The sequence below is a fragment of the Ahaetulla prasina genome, chromosome 3, assembly GCF_028640845.1.
Source record: "Ahaetulla prasina isolate Xishuangbanna chromosome 3, ASM2864084v1, whole genome shotgun sequence".
Lineage (NCBI taxonomy): Eukaryota > Metazoa > Chordata > Lepidosauria > Squamata > Colubridae > Ahaetulla > Ahaetulla prasina.
Window position 1 is genome coordinate 61,015,187 of NC_080541.1, and position 16,527 is coordinate 61,031,713.

At 35.9% G+C, this 16,527-nt stretch overlaps 1 protein-coding gene across 1 annotated transcript in view; it reads left to right on the top strand.

Annotated features, from left to right (window-relative positions):
• Nucleotides 1-16,527, top strand: part of PTPRM (protein tyrosine phosphatase receptor type M) — a 544,777-nt gene that overhangs the window by 251,484 nt on the left and 276,766 nt on the right. The window contains exon 7 of the mRNA XM_058178627.1: nt 2,258-2,551. Within this exon, the coding sequence (XP_058034610.1) occupies nt 2,258-2,551 (294 nt within the window). The remainder of the gene's footprint in view (nt 1-2,257; nt 2,552-16,527) is intronic.

The window sequence follows — 16,527 nt, forward strand, 5'->3', positions numbered from 1 at the left end:
CTCTTACCAGAATCTTTTTTTCTAGATAGGAATCAGATCAGGGAATCAAAGTTTCTCAGTGATACCATTTCTTGAACCAGCCATTTAGCTCCACATTGTCCATTCCTTCCATGGGCAATGAAATTCAATCAGAGGTGTGGATGTATCTAAATTCTTTTTCTTTTCTTCCTATCTCCTCATAGTCTCTCAATATTCTTTTCAGGACCTTTTTGACTGTGTAATTTGTTCAAAAATGAAACAAGAAAGGAACAGGATCAACTTCACTTCTCATGTTCACTCATGTTCTTCACTTTTAGGAATCAATAGACCTTCCTTGATAACATGTTTGGTTTGCTGATTGCTGACTTGCGTTCCTCTCAGCAGTGAGCTGCTTATCACAAATTTTCCTCTTGGGAAAGGCCATTGGACCATTCACCTCATGAAAGACTGGGTTTTTCTCCTTCCCATCTTTGGAAAACTGGGTGAAAGCCCATCTTTGTTTATGAGTCATGGTTGAAGAGTCTGAAGTTGAAATAAGGTGGGGTGGGAGATGAAGAAGAAAGTTAGTTATACAGATATAGGAGACAAAAACAACAGAAAATGTACCACATTGCAATTGCTAGTTGATACTCTGCATAACCATCCTGCCTTCTCTTCCCTCACACCCTGCCTCATCTGAGTTTAAAGCCTATATCAGTCAAGCCACTTTTGGCATCTGATGAATTGAGCAGTAGTTCATGAATGTTTATGCCTATAAAATTTGTTTGTCAGAAAAGGCGCTACCACATTCCTCTTCATTTTCAGTAAAATTTCAAGCTTCAAGTTGAAGGACAAGGGGCTTAGCAATGCTAGCTTCAAAAAAATGGATAAGGATTTTAAGATTCTTAATTCTTCCTTAATATGGATTAAAATCCAACCTAGAGAAAAGTTTAATTAAGGTATTGCTTTCAGAGAGTGTTCTAGTTCATGTGTAAAATAACAGAAATATCTTAAATCTGCTTAACAGGAATATTCCTCAGAGCCAAAGCAGAGATGCAGTTCTCTGAGTTGTATAATTAGCGGAGGTCATGTTTTTGTAAGGAAAGGAAGAAGAACATTTGAAAAATGTTATGAGTTCTGGCTTTGGTGGAAAAAAAGTACAGATCATTTCTAAACTAATTGAAGATGAGTGATAAAGTGCTCATCTATCTCCATTAGGAAGTGTTAATCACAAAAATGAATAGAATTATTAGATGTCATTTTAGGAGAACAGATTTCATATTTGTTATTTTGTAAAATGTCATTTGTTGATTATGGAATGGAGTAATTGGTTTTTAGTTACTTTGAATTTAATTAAGACAAGATAGTCTTTTTAACACAGTATTAAGCAATATACTAGAATATCAGTAATATAAAGACAAGCTGGAAAATTAAAAAGTGAGAGTTTATAAATGGATATTCTTGAAAAAGCACAATGAAGAAATGTAAGCATGGAAGCTTACATGGAAATAAAAACAAGGGTTTGTCACAGTTTCCTCTATGATGAAATTTAAAATGTAGTGTAAAATGTAGTGGAAAGGAAAGGTAGCACTCGCATTCTGAGAAATTCACCTTCAGCCTAGTAAGGCTGATTTCTTGAAAACTAATTAAATCATTGTTTTAATGGCCATAAAGAACTAGAAACCTCACTTTTTAAAAATGTCTGAGTTTTAGTAGATAGTCCAGAGCAATGTGGTAGAGTAGTGAAGACGCTTGCTTCCCACTTGGAAAGTTGAGAGTTCAATCCTAGGCAGCAGAAGTTTCTCTCCCAGGACACAAAGAAAAAATACCTGCTGCAAACTCTTCATGAGCATCAGGAAGAGTATCCGGTCAGTTAACAGTCAACTCCATCTAATCACCCCAACTCTTATCTCAAAAAAAGACTTCAGGGTCATAAAAAAGGAATGTGTTAGTAGATTGTCCTCGTGTATTATGCACTATAATCAAAAAGTGATATAAAATTAGAACTATGTCTACCAAGGAAAGTAGATTATGCAAAATATAGTGTATTTGAAAAGTTAAATGAACTTACCTATATTTTAAGTGGGGAACTGGCTTTGGTCTTTTGCCTTTTATGGAGAAAGAGAGAGGGAGGGAGGGATGAGAGAGAGAGATCGAGAGATCAAGTCCCTTCTTTTGCATACTGAATAGAACAAATAAATAATAACAATACTTTTTGCAGAAAAGTCAGAACTATAGAAATTTTGTATTAGATGCGGTTTTTTTACATATACATATATACTCATTATTTATGTTTCAGAGCCTCCAGTTCCCATTGCGCCTCCTCAACTATCATCAGTTGGTGCAACTTATTTATGGATACAGTTGAATGCCAATTCTATTAATGGAGATGGACCCATCATTGTGAGACAAATAGAATATCGCACCTCAAGTGGAAGCTGGTATGATATACAACCAGTAGATTCAACAAAGTATAAAATTGGACACCTGGATCCTGACACAGAATACGAAATTAGTGTATTGCTCACTAGACCAGGTGAAGGGGGTACTGGATCTCCTGGACCAGCACTTAAAACAAGGACAAAATGTGCCGGTAAGTAAAGAAGTAATTCACAAACTCATCGTATTACTTGAAATAACTGAATTTTAAAATTCCGGTTCAACTATAAAACATTAAAAGTAATAGTAGCTACCGAGTTAACTTAAGTAGAGATTATTAAATTAGAACACTGTTAAGAGTTACTGCTTTCAGTTAAAATGAAGCATTTATTTAATGCTACAGTATATTATTTTCTATCTTCTTGCAAGTTTGGATCTAAATATAGTGCTGTCTCAGTTCAGGTAGGGAACAAATGCATTTATACTGTATATATTCTGCTGTCTGAGAGAAAAACATTCTCTTTAGAAATTCAAAATAAGCACTTAATGGTAGATACCTTTGTTAGCAGTGTTTCCAGATAAAGAACGTGATAGTCTCCATTAATAAGATTCTTCATAATGATCACTAATTGATCTCTAATTCTAAAACCATTCTGATTTTACCCAAACTGAACAAATGGGAAATCAAATTTGATTTCTATGCCACTAAAAAAGGATGCTCCACCAAAACATCTCACCTGTAAATATGAGAATAATAAAGAAATAATAAATCTATTTTTTGTTTTATTCTCTACTATTGATTTAACTTATTGAAGTCTTTTAGGATATTCACCATTATAATTTTTAGAAGCCACCATTTGCCTTATAAAAATATAAACAACAAATTAAAACATTATCAAATAAATATTGTATAATTATATGAATATAATAGCATCATTAATATTGGGAGAAAGCAGACATTAAAATATTTTCTCAAAACATCTTTTGCACCTTCCTAAAACCAAGTAGTAAAAGATTTTGTAAAATGTGTCTTGTGTAGTTCTTGTAAATCCTAATGACCCTTAACTGCAGGAGAGAACTGCTTAGAAATCAATTTTATTCTTTAAGTGGGTTAAAAAGTTACTGCAGTTTTAAAAAAAGAGCCTCTGAAGAAAAAATAATAATAACAATCATAAACAAGACAGCTGATTTTTTTTTAGTCAGACATCTTCTATTATACCTCTAATGGTGAGAGTGAAATTTAATAATCAGTAGAATAGAATTCCTTATTTATTTATTTATTTATTTATTTATTTATTTATGTATTTATTTATTTATTTATTTATTTATTTATTTATTTATTTAGTTTGTCACAACAATATATATAAGTATCATATAAAAAGATACTTTTTTATCATATAGTATATAAACATATATATGAGTAAATATTAGGAGGTATAAGCATATATATATATATATATATATATATATATATATATATATATATATATATATATATATATATATATATAGGAAGAAGAAGAGAAAAACAATAGGACAGGAACGGTAGGCACGTTTGTGCTCTTATGCACATGCTCTTATAGTCCTTTTAGGAATGGGGTGAGGTCAATAGTAGAGACTTTTTGGTTAAAGCTTTTGGGATTATGGGAAGAGACCACAGAGTCAGGTAAAGTATTCCAAGCACTGATGATTCTGTTACAGAAGTCATATTTTCTGCAATCTAGATTAAAGCGGTTAACATTAAGTTTAAATCTATTGGTTGCTCTTGTATTATTGCAATTAAAGCTGAAGTAGTCTTTAACAGGAAGGACATTATAATAGATGATTCTGTGAGTTAAACTTAGGTCTTGTCGAAGGCGACGGAGTTCCAAGTTTTCTAAGCCTAGGATTTCAAGTCTGATGGGATAAGGTATTTTGTTGTTTTCAGAGGAATGGAGAACTCTTCTTGTAAAATATTTCTGGACATGTTCAATTGTATTTATGTCAGAAATCTGGTGAGGGTTCCAGACAGGCGAGCTGTATTCTAGAATTGGTCTAGCAAATGTTTTATATGCTCTGGTTAGTAGTGTAGTGTTTTTGGAAAAGAAGCTACGCAGGATTAGGTTTACAAGTGTTAGAGCCTTTTTTGCTATGTAGTTGCAGTGGGCTTTGGCACTTAGATCATTTGATATGAAAACTCCAAGGTCTTTAACAGGGTGGGGGTCATCTATAAGGTAATGTCCATCAAGTAGTACTTAGTGTTTAGGTTCTTTTTTCCAATATGTAAGACTGAACATTTGCTGGTTGAGATTTGGAGTTGCCAAGTTTTAGACCAAGCAGTTAGATGATCAAGGTCTTTTTGAATGATAGATGTATTGTCTGTGCTGTTAAATAGTTTGACATCGTCAGCAAAGAGAACACAGTTACTTGAGATATGGTCACAAAGATCGTTAATGTATAGTATGAAGAGTGTTGGTCCAAGAACGCTGCCTTGAGGAACGCCACTCTTGACAGGAACAGGATTTGATAGAGCATTGCCAATTTTGACCACTTGTTGTCTGTTAGACAGAAAAGCAGATATCCATTTGTGAAGAGGTCCTGAAATGCCATAGGATATTAGTTTTATCGTGTACTACTGAGACAAAAGCTTTGCAGAAGTCTATGTAGATTGCCTCTATTGTTTTGCCTTGATCAAGATTTGTAGTCCATATGTTTTTACAGTGGAGAAGTTGTAAGTTGCATGATAATTTTTTCCTGAAACCAAATTGTTTATTAGAGAGTAGGTTGTTAGTTTCTAAGTGTGAGGTAATGGATTGGTTGATGATTGATTCCATGACTTTGCAGGTGACGCAGCACAGAGAGATTGGTCTGTAATTTTCAACTAAGCTGGGGTCTCCTTTTTTGAAAATTGGGATGACTGTGGCTAGTGACCAAAGTTTGGGAAGGGAACTGGTAGTGAAAGCTTTATCAAAGATTATGTTTTATCAAAGATTATGCTTGGCCAAGTGTGATTGGACACACAAGGAATTTGTGTCCATTGCATAAGCTCTCAGTCTACATACAAGCAGCAAGTGATAAATTAGTAATGGAAGTATATGGGATTGTGGTTGTTCAGAAAGGATGTCAGTGGCACTTTCTGTTTATTCACAGTGTGAGGCACAAATTGTTACAGTGGTAGGTGTGGAAATACACTAGTACCAGGTAGATATGAAAGCAAAAGCAAAAGGTTAAATCCTTTTGCATCCACAGCTGCCAGGAACTGTAAGTCCATTAACATTTATCTTCTAGCAAAACAGTGTTTCCCTGACACCTTATTACTATTTTTTTAGCCAATTTGAAAAATATCAAGCAATGTTGAAACTTAATGGTGACATATAGCCTGTCACCATGGCAACTAATTTAATGATTTATACTTGTAATGCCAATAAAATATGTATTTAAATGTTTAAAGTGTATGTGTATGCATGCATGTGCAGTTTTTTAATGTTAAAGGATCCCCAGAGTATTTCATAGCAAAGTCAAAAAAAGTTTAAAAGAAATGTTTAAATGGCAAAATGATAACCAAAACCTCACAAAATCAGAGATAGCAAATTAAGATTACAGGTGGTCCTCAGGGTTTACAGCAGGATTTATAAAGTTTGAGTGAAATAATAGACAGCCATTCTGGAGCCAAAATAAACTTTCTGTTCATTTGGAGCAAAGGTTTCAGATGGCCCAGCTCCACAGTGTATTTTTACAGTAAGTTACATTCTTCTCAGTTTACCTATTACAGATTTAATTTGCAATCTGTACACTCTGTATACTTGAGTGAATAAATACGAGATACTGGTCCTGTTGTTCCATGCAAAATCTTTTGTTGTAATTAGCACTGCTAGTTTTTCTTCTTGCAAATACAATATTTATGGACTTCCAAATAATGCTGAACTACAATTCTCACTTCCTGTAGCTACCTTGCCAGCATCAAGGAATGGCCATCCCTTATATAACTTTAGTATAAACAAATAAGCAAACAAATCCATATACAAGTGATAAACATGAAATTTCAGTCTATAAATAAGATTGTAAGAAACCCAGAAAAAGATGAATGTATGAGCTGAATATATGGACATAATGGAAGTTGTGACAATTTATGACAGAAATATACACAGACAGTGAAAGGTATAAATAAATGATTTTGTATGATTTTAATTTTAATTACTTTTGCATGTTACTCCTTACTCTTTTTCTATATTTACATATTTTTCTTTTGATTGAGTCATCTTAGTGATGACATAGACAAATAATGCTGTTCAATCCAAAGGAAATAGTATAATGAGTGTGTATTTAAGTATACTAAGAACTTTGGACTATTCTGAAGAGTGCTATGGAAATACTCAAAATATTTGAAAAAAAAATCTGAGAATTATAATTAAACATTTCTCCCAATTAAATGAATCTTTTTTGAAAAATACAAAGAAAAGCATGACTATATAAACATTTAAATAACTTAGCTGAAATATTTCAGTATAGAAAGTTTGTTACAAAAAATAATTGTGATGTATTGTTACAGGTATTTTGCCATTCTGGGGACAAAACAAGAGAACAGCAAAGTAGGGGTTAGGAGAAGCATACTAATCTTCCTTCTTTTGCGATGTTTAGCTCTACCTACTATATCCCCAAGGGACGTGGTGGCTCAGTGGCTAAGACACTGAGCTTGTCGATCGAAAGGTTGGCAGTTTAGCGGTTCAAATCCCTAGTGCCACATAATGGGGTGAGCTCCCATTACTTTTCCCAGCTTCTGCCAGCCTAGCAGTTCGAAAGCACGTAAAAAATGCAAGTAGAAAAAATAGGGACCACCTTTGGTGGGAAGGTAACAGCGTTCCGTGCATTTTTGGTGTTTAGTTATGCCGCCCACATGACCACAGAGACATCTTCGGACAGCGCTGGCTCTTTGGCTTTGAATCGGAGATGAGCACTGCCCCCTAGAATTGGGAACAACTAGCACATATGTGTGAGGGGAATCTTTACCTTTACTATATCGTCTTTCGTTGTTGTTCAGTCATGTCTGATTCTTAGACTGCAGTTTTTTGACAAGGTTTTTCAGAAGCGGCTTACAATTGTCTCCTTCCTAGGGCTGAGAGAAAGTGATTGGCCCAAGATTACCCAGCAGTCTTTATGCATAAAGCAAGATTAAAACACATGGTATCCTGGTTTCTAGCCTGATGCCTTAACAACTAAACCAAAATGGCTCTCTCTCTATGTATATCATTACAAGACTTTAAATGGTTTAAAACTTACATTTATAATAAATCAGCAGATGCAGTGAACTATTCTTAAAATGTACACTATCAGATTAAAAGAATAGAGATTCCTTTAAGAAAAGAATCACAATACCTTTCAATTGTAGTGATAATTGTATGCTGCAAGCTTGTTCCCTTAGTGAGGAGCAGACCACTTTGCAATTCAAAGCATTGTACCAGGAATATTTTTTAAAGAAGTCTTAATAGTTCCCCAAAATGCTTGAAATATACTTTTACATAACACAATGAGATGCCATTCAGTTAGAACAGCCTTTCATTGGTAAATAAAGCTGCATCTATAATTAGAATCAAAGAAAATAAGACTTGCCAAAGGCAGCTATAGAATTTGCAGAAAAGCTGTTTCACATACTTTATGAAAACCTTTTGCATACTTGAGAATTCAAATGTATAAACTAAGTACAAGAGGTTAAGATCTTAGGTTAAATTAATTTCAATTCCAAATTGTGCAAAATATCTATAGCTTCTGCCTAAATTGTGATAGAAGCTGTGGAGACCACGCAAGAATAGTATGTCTTTTCAACTTTTGGGTATGTTGTAAGATAAATTGTCTTCATTTTGACTATCATATTTGATGTGCAATAAACCGCATTCACACTGGAACATGCATTTTGCTGCTAAAGTCGTAACTAGTAGTCATAACTAAGACTACTAGTTACCCCAATACTAAAGCACCGTAAAACACCATATCTAAGACTTTCTCTTGAAAGCTCCCAGGAGTGGCCAATAATGAGTTTGTTTTATTTAGGATTTGATTTGATTTAATTTCAGTGCCACCCAACTTCAACTGATTTTCATGGCTCAATCTAGAAAGCAGTCTAGACTACACAATAATACATTATAAACATATCCAACAAAATGGATTCTATCTACCCTATCACAAAGCCAACAGTCAAATCTTTAGGGCCTTCTGGAAAGCTATTAGGGTGGAAGCCATCTGGATCTCTGGGGAAACCTTAATCCAGAGGGTTGTATAATTACCGAGAAGGTGTGTTTCTTGGGTCCTAAAATTGTTTAATCAACAGTACCGATGGCAAACATTTTGACTTAATATATCAAAAAGTCAGAAAACGTATAACTTGTTTTGCTAGTGTGCCACCCTCTACCAAATAAAAGAGAAACAACTTTCTACCTTCTCCTCCCCACTCCCAATCTAGGCCATTCTGAACAACAGCACTTCAGGTCTAGTGCCACCATTGCCACTCAAAAATGCCACCTTGCACTATTTCCCAAAATTTGGGGAATGGCACAGTTACTCCTGCGGATCAGGGACTTTTCCAGGCAATCACCAGGAGTCAATTTTGACATGAAGGCACCAACCACACTCCCTCCTCTAAACTAGAAAGGATATTTATTATTATATTATCTCTTCTCTTCTCTTCTCTTCTCTTCTCTTCTCTTCTCTTCTCTTCTATTCTATTCTATTCTATTCTATTCTATTCTATTCTATTCTAAATCTGGTGCCTTCTGGATGTGATAAGTTAATAGCTACCAGTATTCCCATTGCCATCCTCCCCAGGTCAGTAAAATGAGGATCCAGATTGTTGGGGGCAATATGCTGACACTGTAAACTGCTTAGAGAGGCCTGTAAAGCCCTCTGAAGCGGTATATAAGTCTTATTGCTATAAATGAGGGAATTTGTCTTTCACCAGAATTTTAGAGGGCTTGGGCAAATAATGGAATTTTTCTCTTGTTTTCCAACCCACTTGCTTCCTTCACTGAAGTAAGAGAAAGATTTGCTTCGTTATTGTTTTGAAAAGAATCCTGTTCCTTCTTACTAATGTCATCAAAATGAGAGGTTGGTTCCATTATTGAGTTCCTCATATTTCTTAGGGGACTCTTAGAACCAGTAAGCTAAATAATAAAAACAAAGAATTGCTGACTGCAGCCAGTCTCACATGGTTTATGCAGGGAGCTTCTGTGAAATTTCCCATTGCTCTTACTTGAAGGTAGTAATGCTTTTTTTTGCTATCCAGAGTCCTTTGAAATGCTGTGTGGTAGGATCCATTGTCCACTAGCATTACAACCTAATGGAATAGAATGGCTTGGGCTCTATTAGCACGCCAGCCATTACCCTTCTGGGTTCTGCCGCGCACATGCACACTGGAGTGTGTGCATTGGAGTGCTGGAAACAGGAAGAGCAGCTCCCTGGTAGAGCAGCTTCCTGGTATGCATGCATATGCCAGGAAGCTGAGCTTCTGGTTTCCAGCATGTGCATGCACACCGACTATCTGGTCTTCATGTGTGAATGCGCACCAAATATCGCAAGACCAGGTGACAGGCGCGCATACGCATGCCAGAAACCAAAAGTCCAGCTTCCTGGCATGCACATGCACACTAGGAGACTGCACTCATGGTTTCCAGCACTCCTGTATGTGTGCACCAGGAAGCTGTTCTTCCGATTTCTGCTGCTGCCCCGCATGCACATGCACGCTCCCGTTTCGGCACTTGGTGCCAAAAACGTTCACCAACACTGGCCTATAAGACATTAACCCCAATTATGAGAAAGTTATCACAATGATCAGTGTCGTGCCTCTTGAACCCTACCATCTAGTTTGGTGCCTGAACTGAAACCCAGATGGACAAATCTCTAGGAGGACAGTATCAAAACTTTTCTTGCCCAGGTCTTAAGGATACATGCCAGATCTGTCCATATATCCATCACTAAATAATGGATTGACAAGACTTATTTCAAACAGTCCTGGTGTTACTCAGCATCAACTTGAAGCCAGACACTGCCCACAATCCAGACACTGGGCCCACAGGAAGAGGAAGCTGAGTAGGAAGAAGAAACCATCACCAAGTTCCCTTGCAACAGCCTACTCAGCAAGAAAAACAGCAGTAAAAACAACATAGCCAATTGCATTCAATTGTCCCTAGTTTTATTTTTACCACTGCAATTTGTTCTACTACCATCTCTGCAATGTATATACATATGCCAAAACATCTTTTTTTTAAAAAAAGAACAGAGGGGAAATAAAAGTATATTTAACCTATATTTTTAAGCTCATAATCCAGACTCAATGAAGTACAGCAACTAACTTGAAGGACATTGTACTATGAGCCTCAGGAGTCTCTTAATTTTTAGAGCTTTCTAATGGTGAATGAAATTCTATTTCCCTCAAAGGCACATAAACAATAAAAGTAACTTTGAAGAAACTCTAAATACTTTGTAAAATAAAAATGAGCTGACAAAATATTTTAATCATGCTAGGAGTATGGAATATGTTTACAGAAAATTCTAGAACACTAACATTTTGTAAAAGAAATGGGGCTCTGCATGTTACCTCTGAACATACTTAGCCCTCAGTTCTAAATATACATGGTAGGAAATTAACCTAGTTTACATCTGAATAAATAAGCATAAAGTTGTTTCTATCAGGAGATGTCAATAAAGATGTCATATTTTTTTCAATTGCAAATAAATATCTAATAAGTATTTTACATAATGACACCATGATGTTGCCATTCTTCTAACAAGATCGTTCTCATACATCAAATTGAAATTTTAGAGCATTTGATATTTACAGTAGAAGTAGAGTTCATTGTAAAGCAGAAATAGATAATAAAATGCTGGGGGCCTGACAAAGTAAGATGGGCAATTATCAAGCTAAAACACTTAAAAGAACACTCTTCTGCTTATGCTGTTTAAATAAGACAGGGAAAGAAAAAAATCATATTTCATTGGCATTCAGTTAACAAGCTAGAAACATGGCGTTCCCTTGGATATTCCAGCTACTCAGATTAAAACTTCTTAGCATTTCTTATGAACTAGGGAACACTAAACTATTTTAAAAGGAAGCCTGAGCTTTCCTCTTCCCAGTCTTAGAATAATTTGAAACTTACTGTAAATTATTATTTCTTGTTGAATTTTCAGCAAAATGATTCATAACAGTGCAGATATATTCAAGTGCTTCCACCCTCCCCCCAAACAGTTGGATTGTTAACCTGCACACTATTATTTTTAGGCAGAAGTTGTTGTGACATCATGATTTTAAGGACTAAGGATTGAATACATTTCAGTGTTTGCTGTTCAGTTCCACCAGTACTGAATTTTTCAAAAGAAAATGAATTATTTGTTAAGCGGTAAATAATAACTTGGATCCATATGAAAATAGCTGAATCCCCAAGTAGCCAAAACATTTTCCTTTTGCTGTGATATTTCCTCAGTCCGTCCAGGGATTGGTACAGATTTTTCATTTGCTCTGCCTACTTTCTTGCCATCTTGCACAGCTTTCTTTGCTCTAAGCAAATCTTGTATTTACCTTGGTAGAAACTGCTCCCATTTAGTTTAAGTGTCTTGTACCTCATCCTAATTTCCCTCAGTTGGTACATTTTTTACTCAGATTAGTGCCTGGAGTTGATCTGCATTAGTTCCTTTGACATCAATAGGAATTAATACATAATTAATATTCATATTAATGGCAATAAAGCAAAGACAAGGAACTTTCTTCAATTAAGAACTGCATCATAGCAGGTGGTAATTTATTAGGATAGCACAATCATAGCTGATAAATGGTTGGTCTTATTCTCTGCCCCCTCCCCTCCCCTCCTCACTCCCTTGCAGTGCTTCTTCCCTCTTTTGCTTTTTTAAATACAATTGCTGGCAGGGGAGGGGGGTGTCAGAAAATTCTTGACAGATATAAGCATACCAGCATGCCTACCATCCCTGTCCTAATGTTTTCTTTTATTCATATCCTTTACATGTAATTATGTTTACACTTGTATCTGTCATAAAATACAAGCTTGATGAAATAAATAAATAAAATAAATAAATAAATCTAAGTAGTGAGCAGGCTGTAAGACCATTCTTTTTTGCCTATTGTTTATAACATTTACTATAGGCAGAATTATCTATAAATTTATCTAATTTGTTTGGGAGACATATGCACATATTTAAAAATATTATCTTCATCTTTATTTTGCTGTCTCAATGGAATGCAGGCGTGTACGTGAAAAAAAACCATACAAGTGGTCCTCAGGTTACAACTAGGTTTAACTGCTACTTGTAGTTAAAATGACCTAGAAAAGGATGCCTTGTAACCTCTAGGACCATCATAAACATTGCACCCCAGTCACGTGATCTCGATCTGTATGCCTGGCAACCTGTTCACAATAGAAGTGAATATTTATAGCTCAGGGTTGAACTGTATGATCCTTGGTTAGTTGTTTTCTTGCAGATGTTTCATTTCCAAACTAGGTAACATAGCACTGATAATGTTATCTAGTTAGATAATGAAATGCTTGCAAGAAAACAACCAAGCTCAGAGAGGAGCAGAGGCTTCACAACCTGTTCATGCTTATTTGGCAAGTGTCCCAAGATCACCTAACTGTCATTTGCAATCTTCTCTGTATGAATTCTACAGGCAATGAAGAGGCAGAGAGAACTGATTTTAAACTGTGTGCGAAAATCTTTCTCTCCCTAGCTCTTCATGTGTGTAGCCCCATACTTGTTATCTGGGATTCAATTCACTTAACAACCTGCATGATCACATGACCTCAGCCAGGAGTACTGAAAGTGTGGTCCTGAATGAAGCAGTTGGATGGGCTTCATTCAACTGATTTCCATCCCTATTGTTGTTGTTAAAAGAGGACCATCTGTATGTAGTATGACAATTAGATTTTTTAAAAAAAAATATTTATCAGTACATTGTGCTGCCACTAGTGCACTTCAAAATTCATTGATAAAAATTTGTATTAAGATTGATTTATTATTTATATCAATCAAATTTATTTGCTGATAAACCTACTGGAAACTGTTATATATTGATGCAAGATCTCCTGTATGTTTCCTAAATATCCTTTCATCATGAGTAAATAAACTGAGATTATTCATCCTTTGTATTTCATTTCAGTAATGTATAAATTCAGAGGAAAAAATGTATGTTCACTTGCATGCTCTAGCAATCAACTAGTGCCTTGAAGAAAAAAGTTTTGCTCATCTATGTCCTTCACATTTCATTTCCAAGAGTGGAATTTCATCTGCAAAAGTCATTCTGATAAGCTCACTGAACTGCAGAGACTGTCTCCTCTCAATAAATCCACATTTACACATGTTGTTTAATGCAGCCACCATTGACTAAATCATAGTTTGAAAGGGCATAAAATTTGTACACGACAGCATACAAATTGTATCTGGTTCCTGACCCCAATCACTTCTTTAACAAAATGGCATACCCTGAATAGATAGGTTTGCTGTAGTCATAATGAAAAATGGTTGCTCAGCGCCTCTGTGTTTCTTTTCCTACATTTCATTAGGTGCCTCAAAGGAAGGAGATCAAATACATTTCTCAAATAACTGGTATATGTGTGTATCTTAAATGAACTTCATCTGTTGCTCCAGTTGCTTTCATGAGATGAGACAGGGAATTTTATAAGCATGGGAGTAAAAAAAAAAAAGACAATATACCATGGGGAATTATAAAGGATCAGCATTTGAAGGCTCTCTGTACTTATTAACATTTTAATCATCTTAACAGTGATTTATATTTACATTTTATTTTTTTTAAAAACGCCACTCTGTCTGTAATCTACATAGCTCTAATGAAATTTTAAAATTATTCCTGATAATTAAGTATATAAATTTAATCTAACCTTTAGTTGCCTCACTTGTTATGGAACTTGGACTAGTACAATTAATTTGGCGTACTGTAGTAGAGGTGATAGCCTATATGAACTAATGCAATATGGAAGCAAAACCAAAAATAAAAAATACAACATAGCATATGCGATATTTTATCAGGATTGGCTTACACAATTCACATATCTCTGCCAAATGAATTTTCTTCTCACTATGAAAATATTAAATGCAAATAATAACCATGTAGGGAATGGCTGCAAACTGGCTTAAATCCAAAATTTTCTTACTGAGGGATTTTTAAAAAAAAAAATCTACAGAAGACTTGAAAAGCTAGAACATAACATAACATCAGAGTTGGAAGGGACCTTGGAGGCCTTCTAGTACAACCCCCTGCCCAGGCAGGAAACCCTACACCATCTCAGTCAGATGGTTATCCAACATTTTCTTAAAAATTTCCAGTGTTGGAGCATTCACAACTTCTGAAGGCAAGTCGTTCCACTTATTAATTGTTCTAACTGTCAGGAAATTTCTCCTTAGTTCTAAGTTGCTTCTTTCTTTGACCAGTTTCCACCCATTGCTTCTTGTTCTACCCTCAGGTGCTTTGGTGAACAGCCTTACTCCCTCTTCTTTGTGGCAGCCCCTAAGATATTGGAACACAGCTATCATGTCTCCCCTAGTCCTTCTTTTTGTTAAACTAGACATACCCAGTTCCTGCAACCGTTCTTCATATGTTTTATCCTCCAGTCCCTAATCATCTTTGTTGCTCTTCTCTGCACTCTTTCTAGAGTCTCAACATCTTTTTACATCGTGGCGACCAAAACTGGATGCAATATTCCAAGTGTGGCCTTACCAAGGCATTATAAAGTGGCACTAACACTTCACGTGATCTTGATTCTATCCTCTGTTTATGCAGCCCAGAACTGTGTTGGCTTTTTAACAGCTGCTGCACACTGCTGGCTCATATCTAAATGGTTATCCACTAGGACTCCAAGATCCCTCTCACAGGTACTACTATTGAGCAAGGTACCACATATACGGTACTGGTGCATTTTGTTTTTTTGGCCTAAATGTAGAACCTTACTTTTTTCACTGTTGAATTTCATTTTGTTAGATAGCGCCCAATGTTCAAGTCTGTCAAGATCTTTCTGTAACTTGAGCCTATCTTCTGGAGTGTTGGCTATTCCTGCCAGCTTGGTGTCATCTGCAAATTTGATGAGTTCCCCATCTATCCCCTCGTCCAAGTCATTGATGAAGATGTTGAAGAGTACTGGGCCTAAAACAGAGCCTTGGGGTACTCCACTGCATACTTCCCTCCATGTGGATGTAGTTCCGTTGAGGACTACACGTTGAGTGCGGTTGGTCAGCCAGTTACGAATCCATCTGGTGGTGGTGCTGTCTATTAACTTTATTGCTAATAAAACAGGAGATAAGGAATTGTCCTTTGATGACTCCTGTCTGCATAAAAATGTTGTAGGCAAGAGGCCTCTAACCAAAGTAAAACTAAAGAACTGGTGCTGAAAGTTATAGAAGGCAAACCATCAGATTTATTATTTAAATTAAGCAACTGTAATTTCTCATAATAGCTCTTGTACTGCAGGGTGAGGCTCTAGGCTACAATTATTGAATTTAAAAAGTTTTTGTATTGTTTTAATTATGCTTTTTCCAAATATCTGTTGGGATATAAAAGCAGATTTATTATCTTCTTTTCTAAAATGTAGCGTAAATATAGTGTGCCTACTAAGGGGAGACATCATGAAGGGTCTCTTCCCATGTTTTTTTCCAGAATGGATAGTGTAGACAGCCAGGAAGTTGCAGTTTTGCAACAGAAAACAGCAGCCATGCACTTTTTGCCATATCCAAAAAATAAAAGCTCAGCGCTCACCAAGAAAAATTTCAAACACATTGAGGAAGTCTCTTTATGTGAAAAAAAGCCCTTCTAGGGCAATTCTCCAGACAGGTGGGAAAACGGCAGTCAGGCATGGGTTAACTCTTGTGTCAAGCTTGTAGGACCGAGTCTTTAATTTGTTTCAAGCCCCGCCTTATCCTGTTGTCTCTCCAGTTTTTTACTCGGTCCCAAGCTGGACCAACGTGTCTTCCTGAGCTCCTAAGTTAACTATAGCTTTAGATTTATTTTCTTCTTTTATTTAATCAAGTTTTCAGCGTTATTTACAATATTTACAAAGGATTCAGATTTCAACTTCAAGCGGCAAAAGGAGAGCGGCAGAAGCTATTTATCTTGCCAGTTGGCAGATTCATTACTCAGCAACCTCCCGGGGCTCAGAGAGGTTTGCTTAGCTTCCCAACTCTGCAAAGGGGGCGGAGTTTTTCTGCACG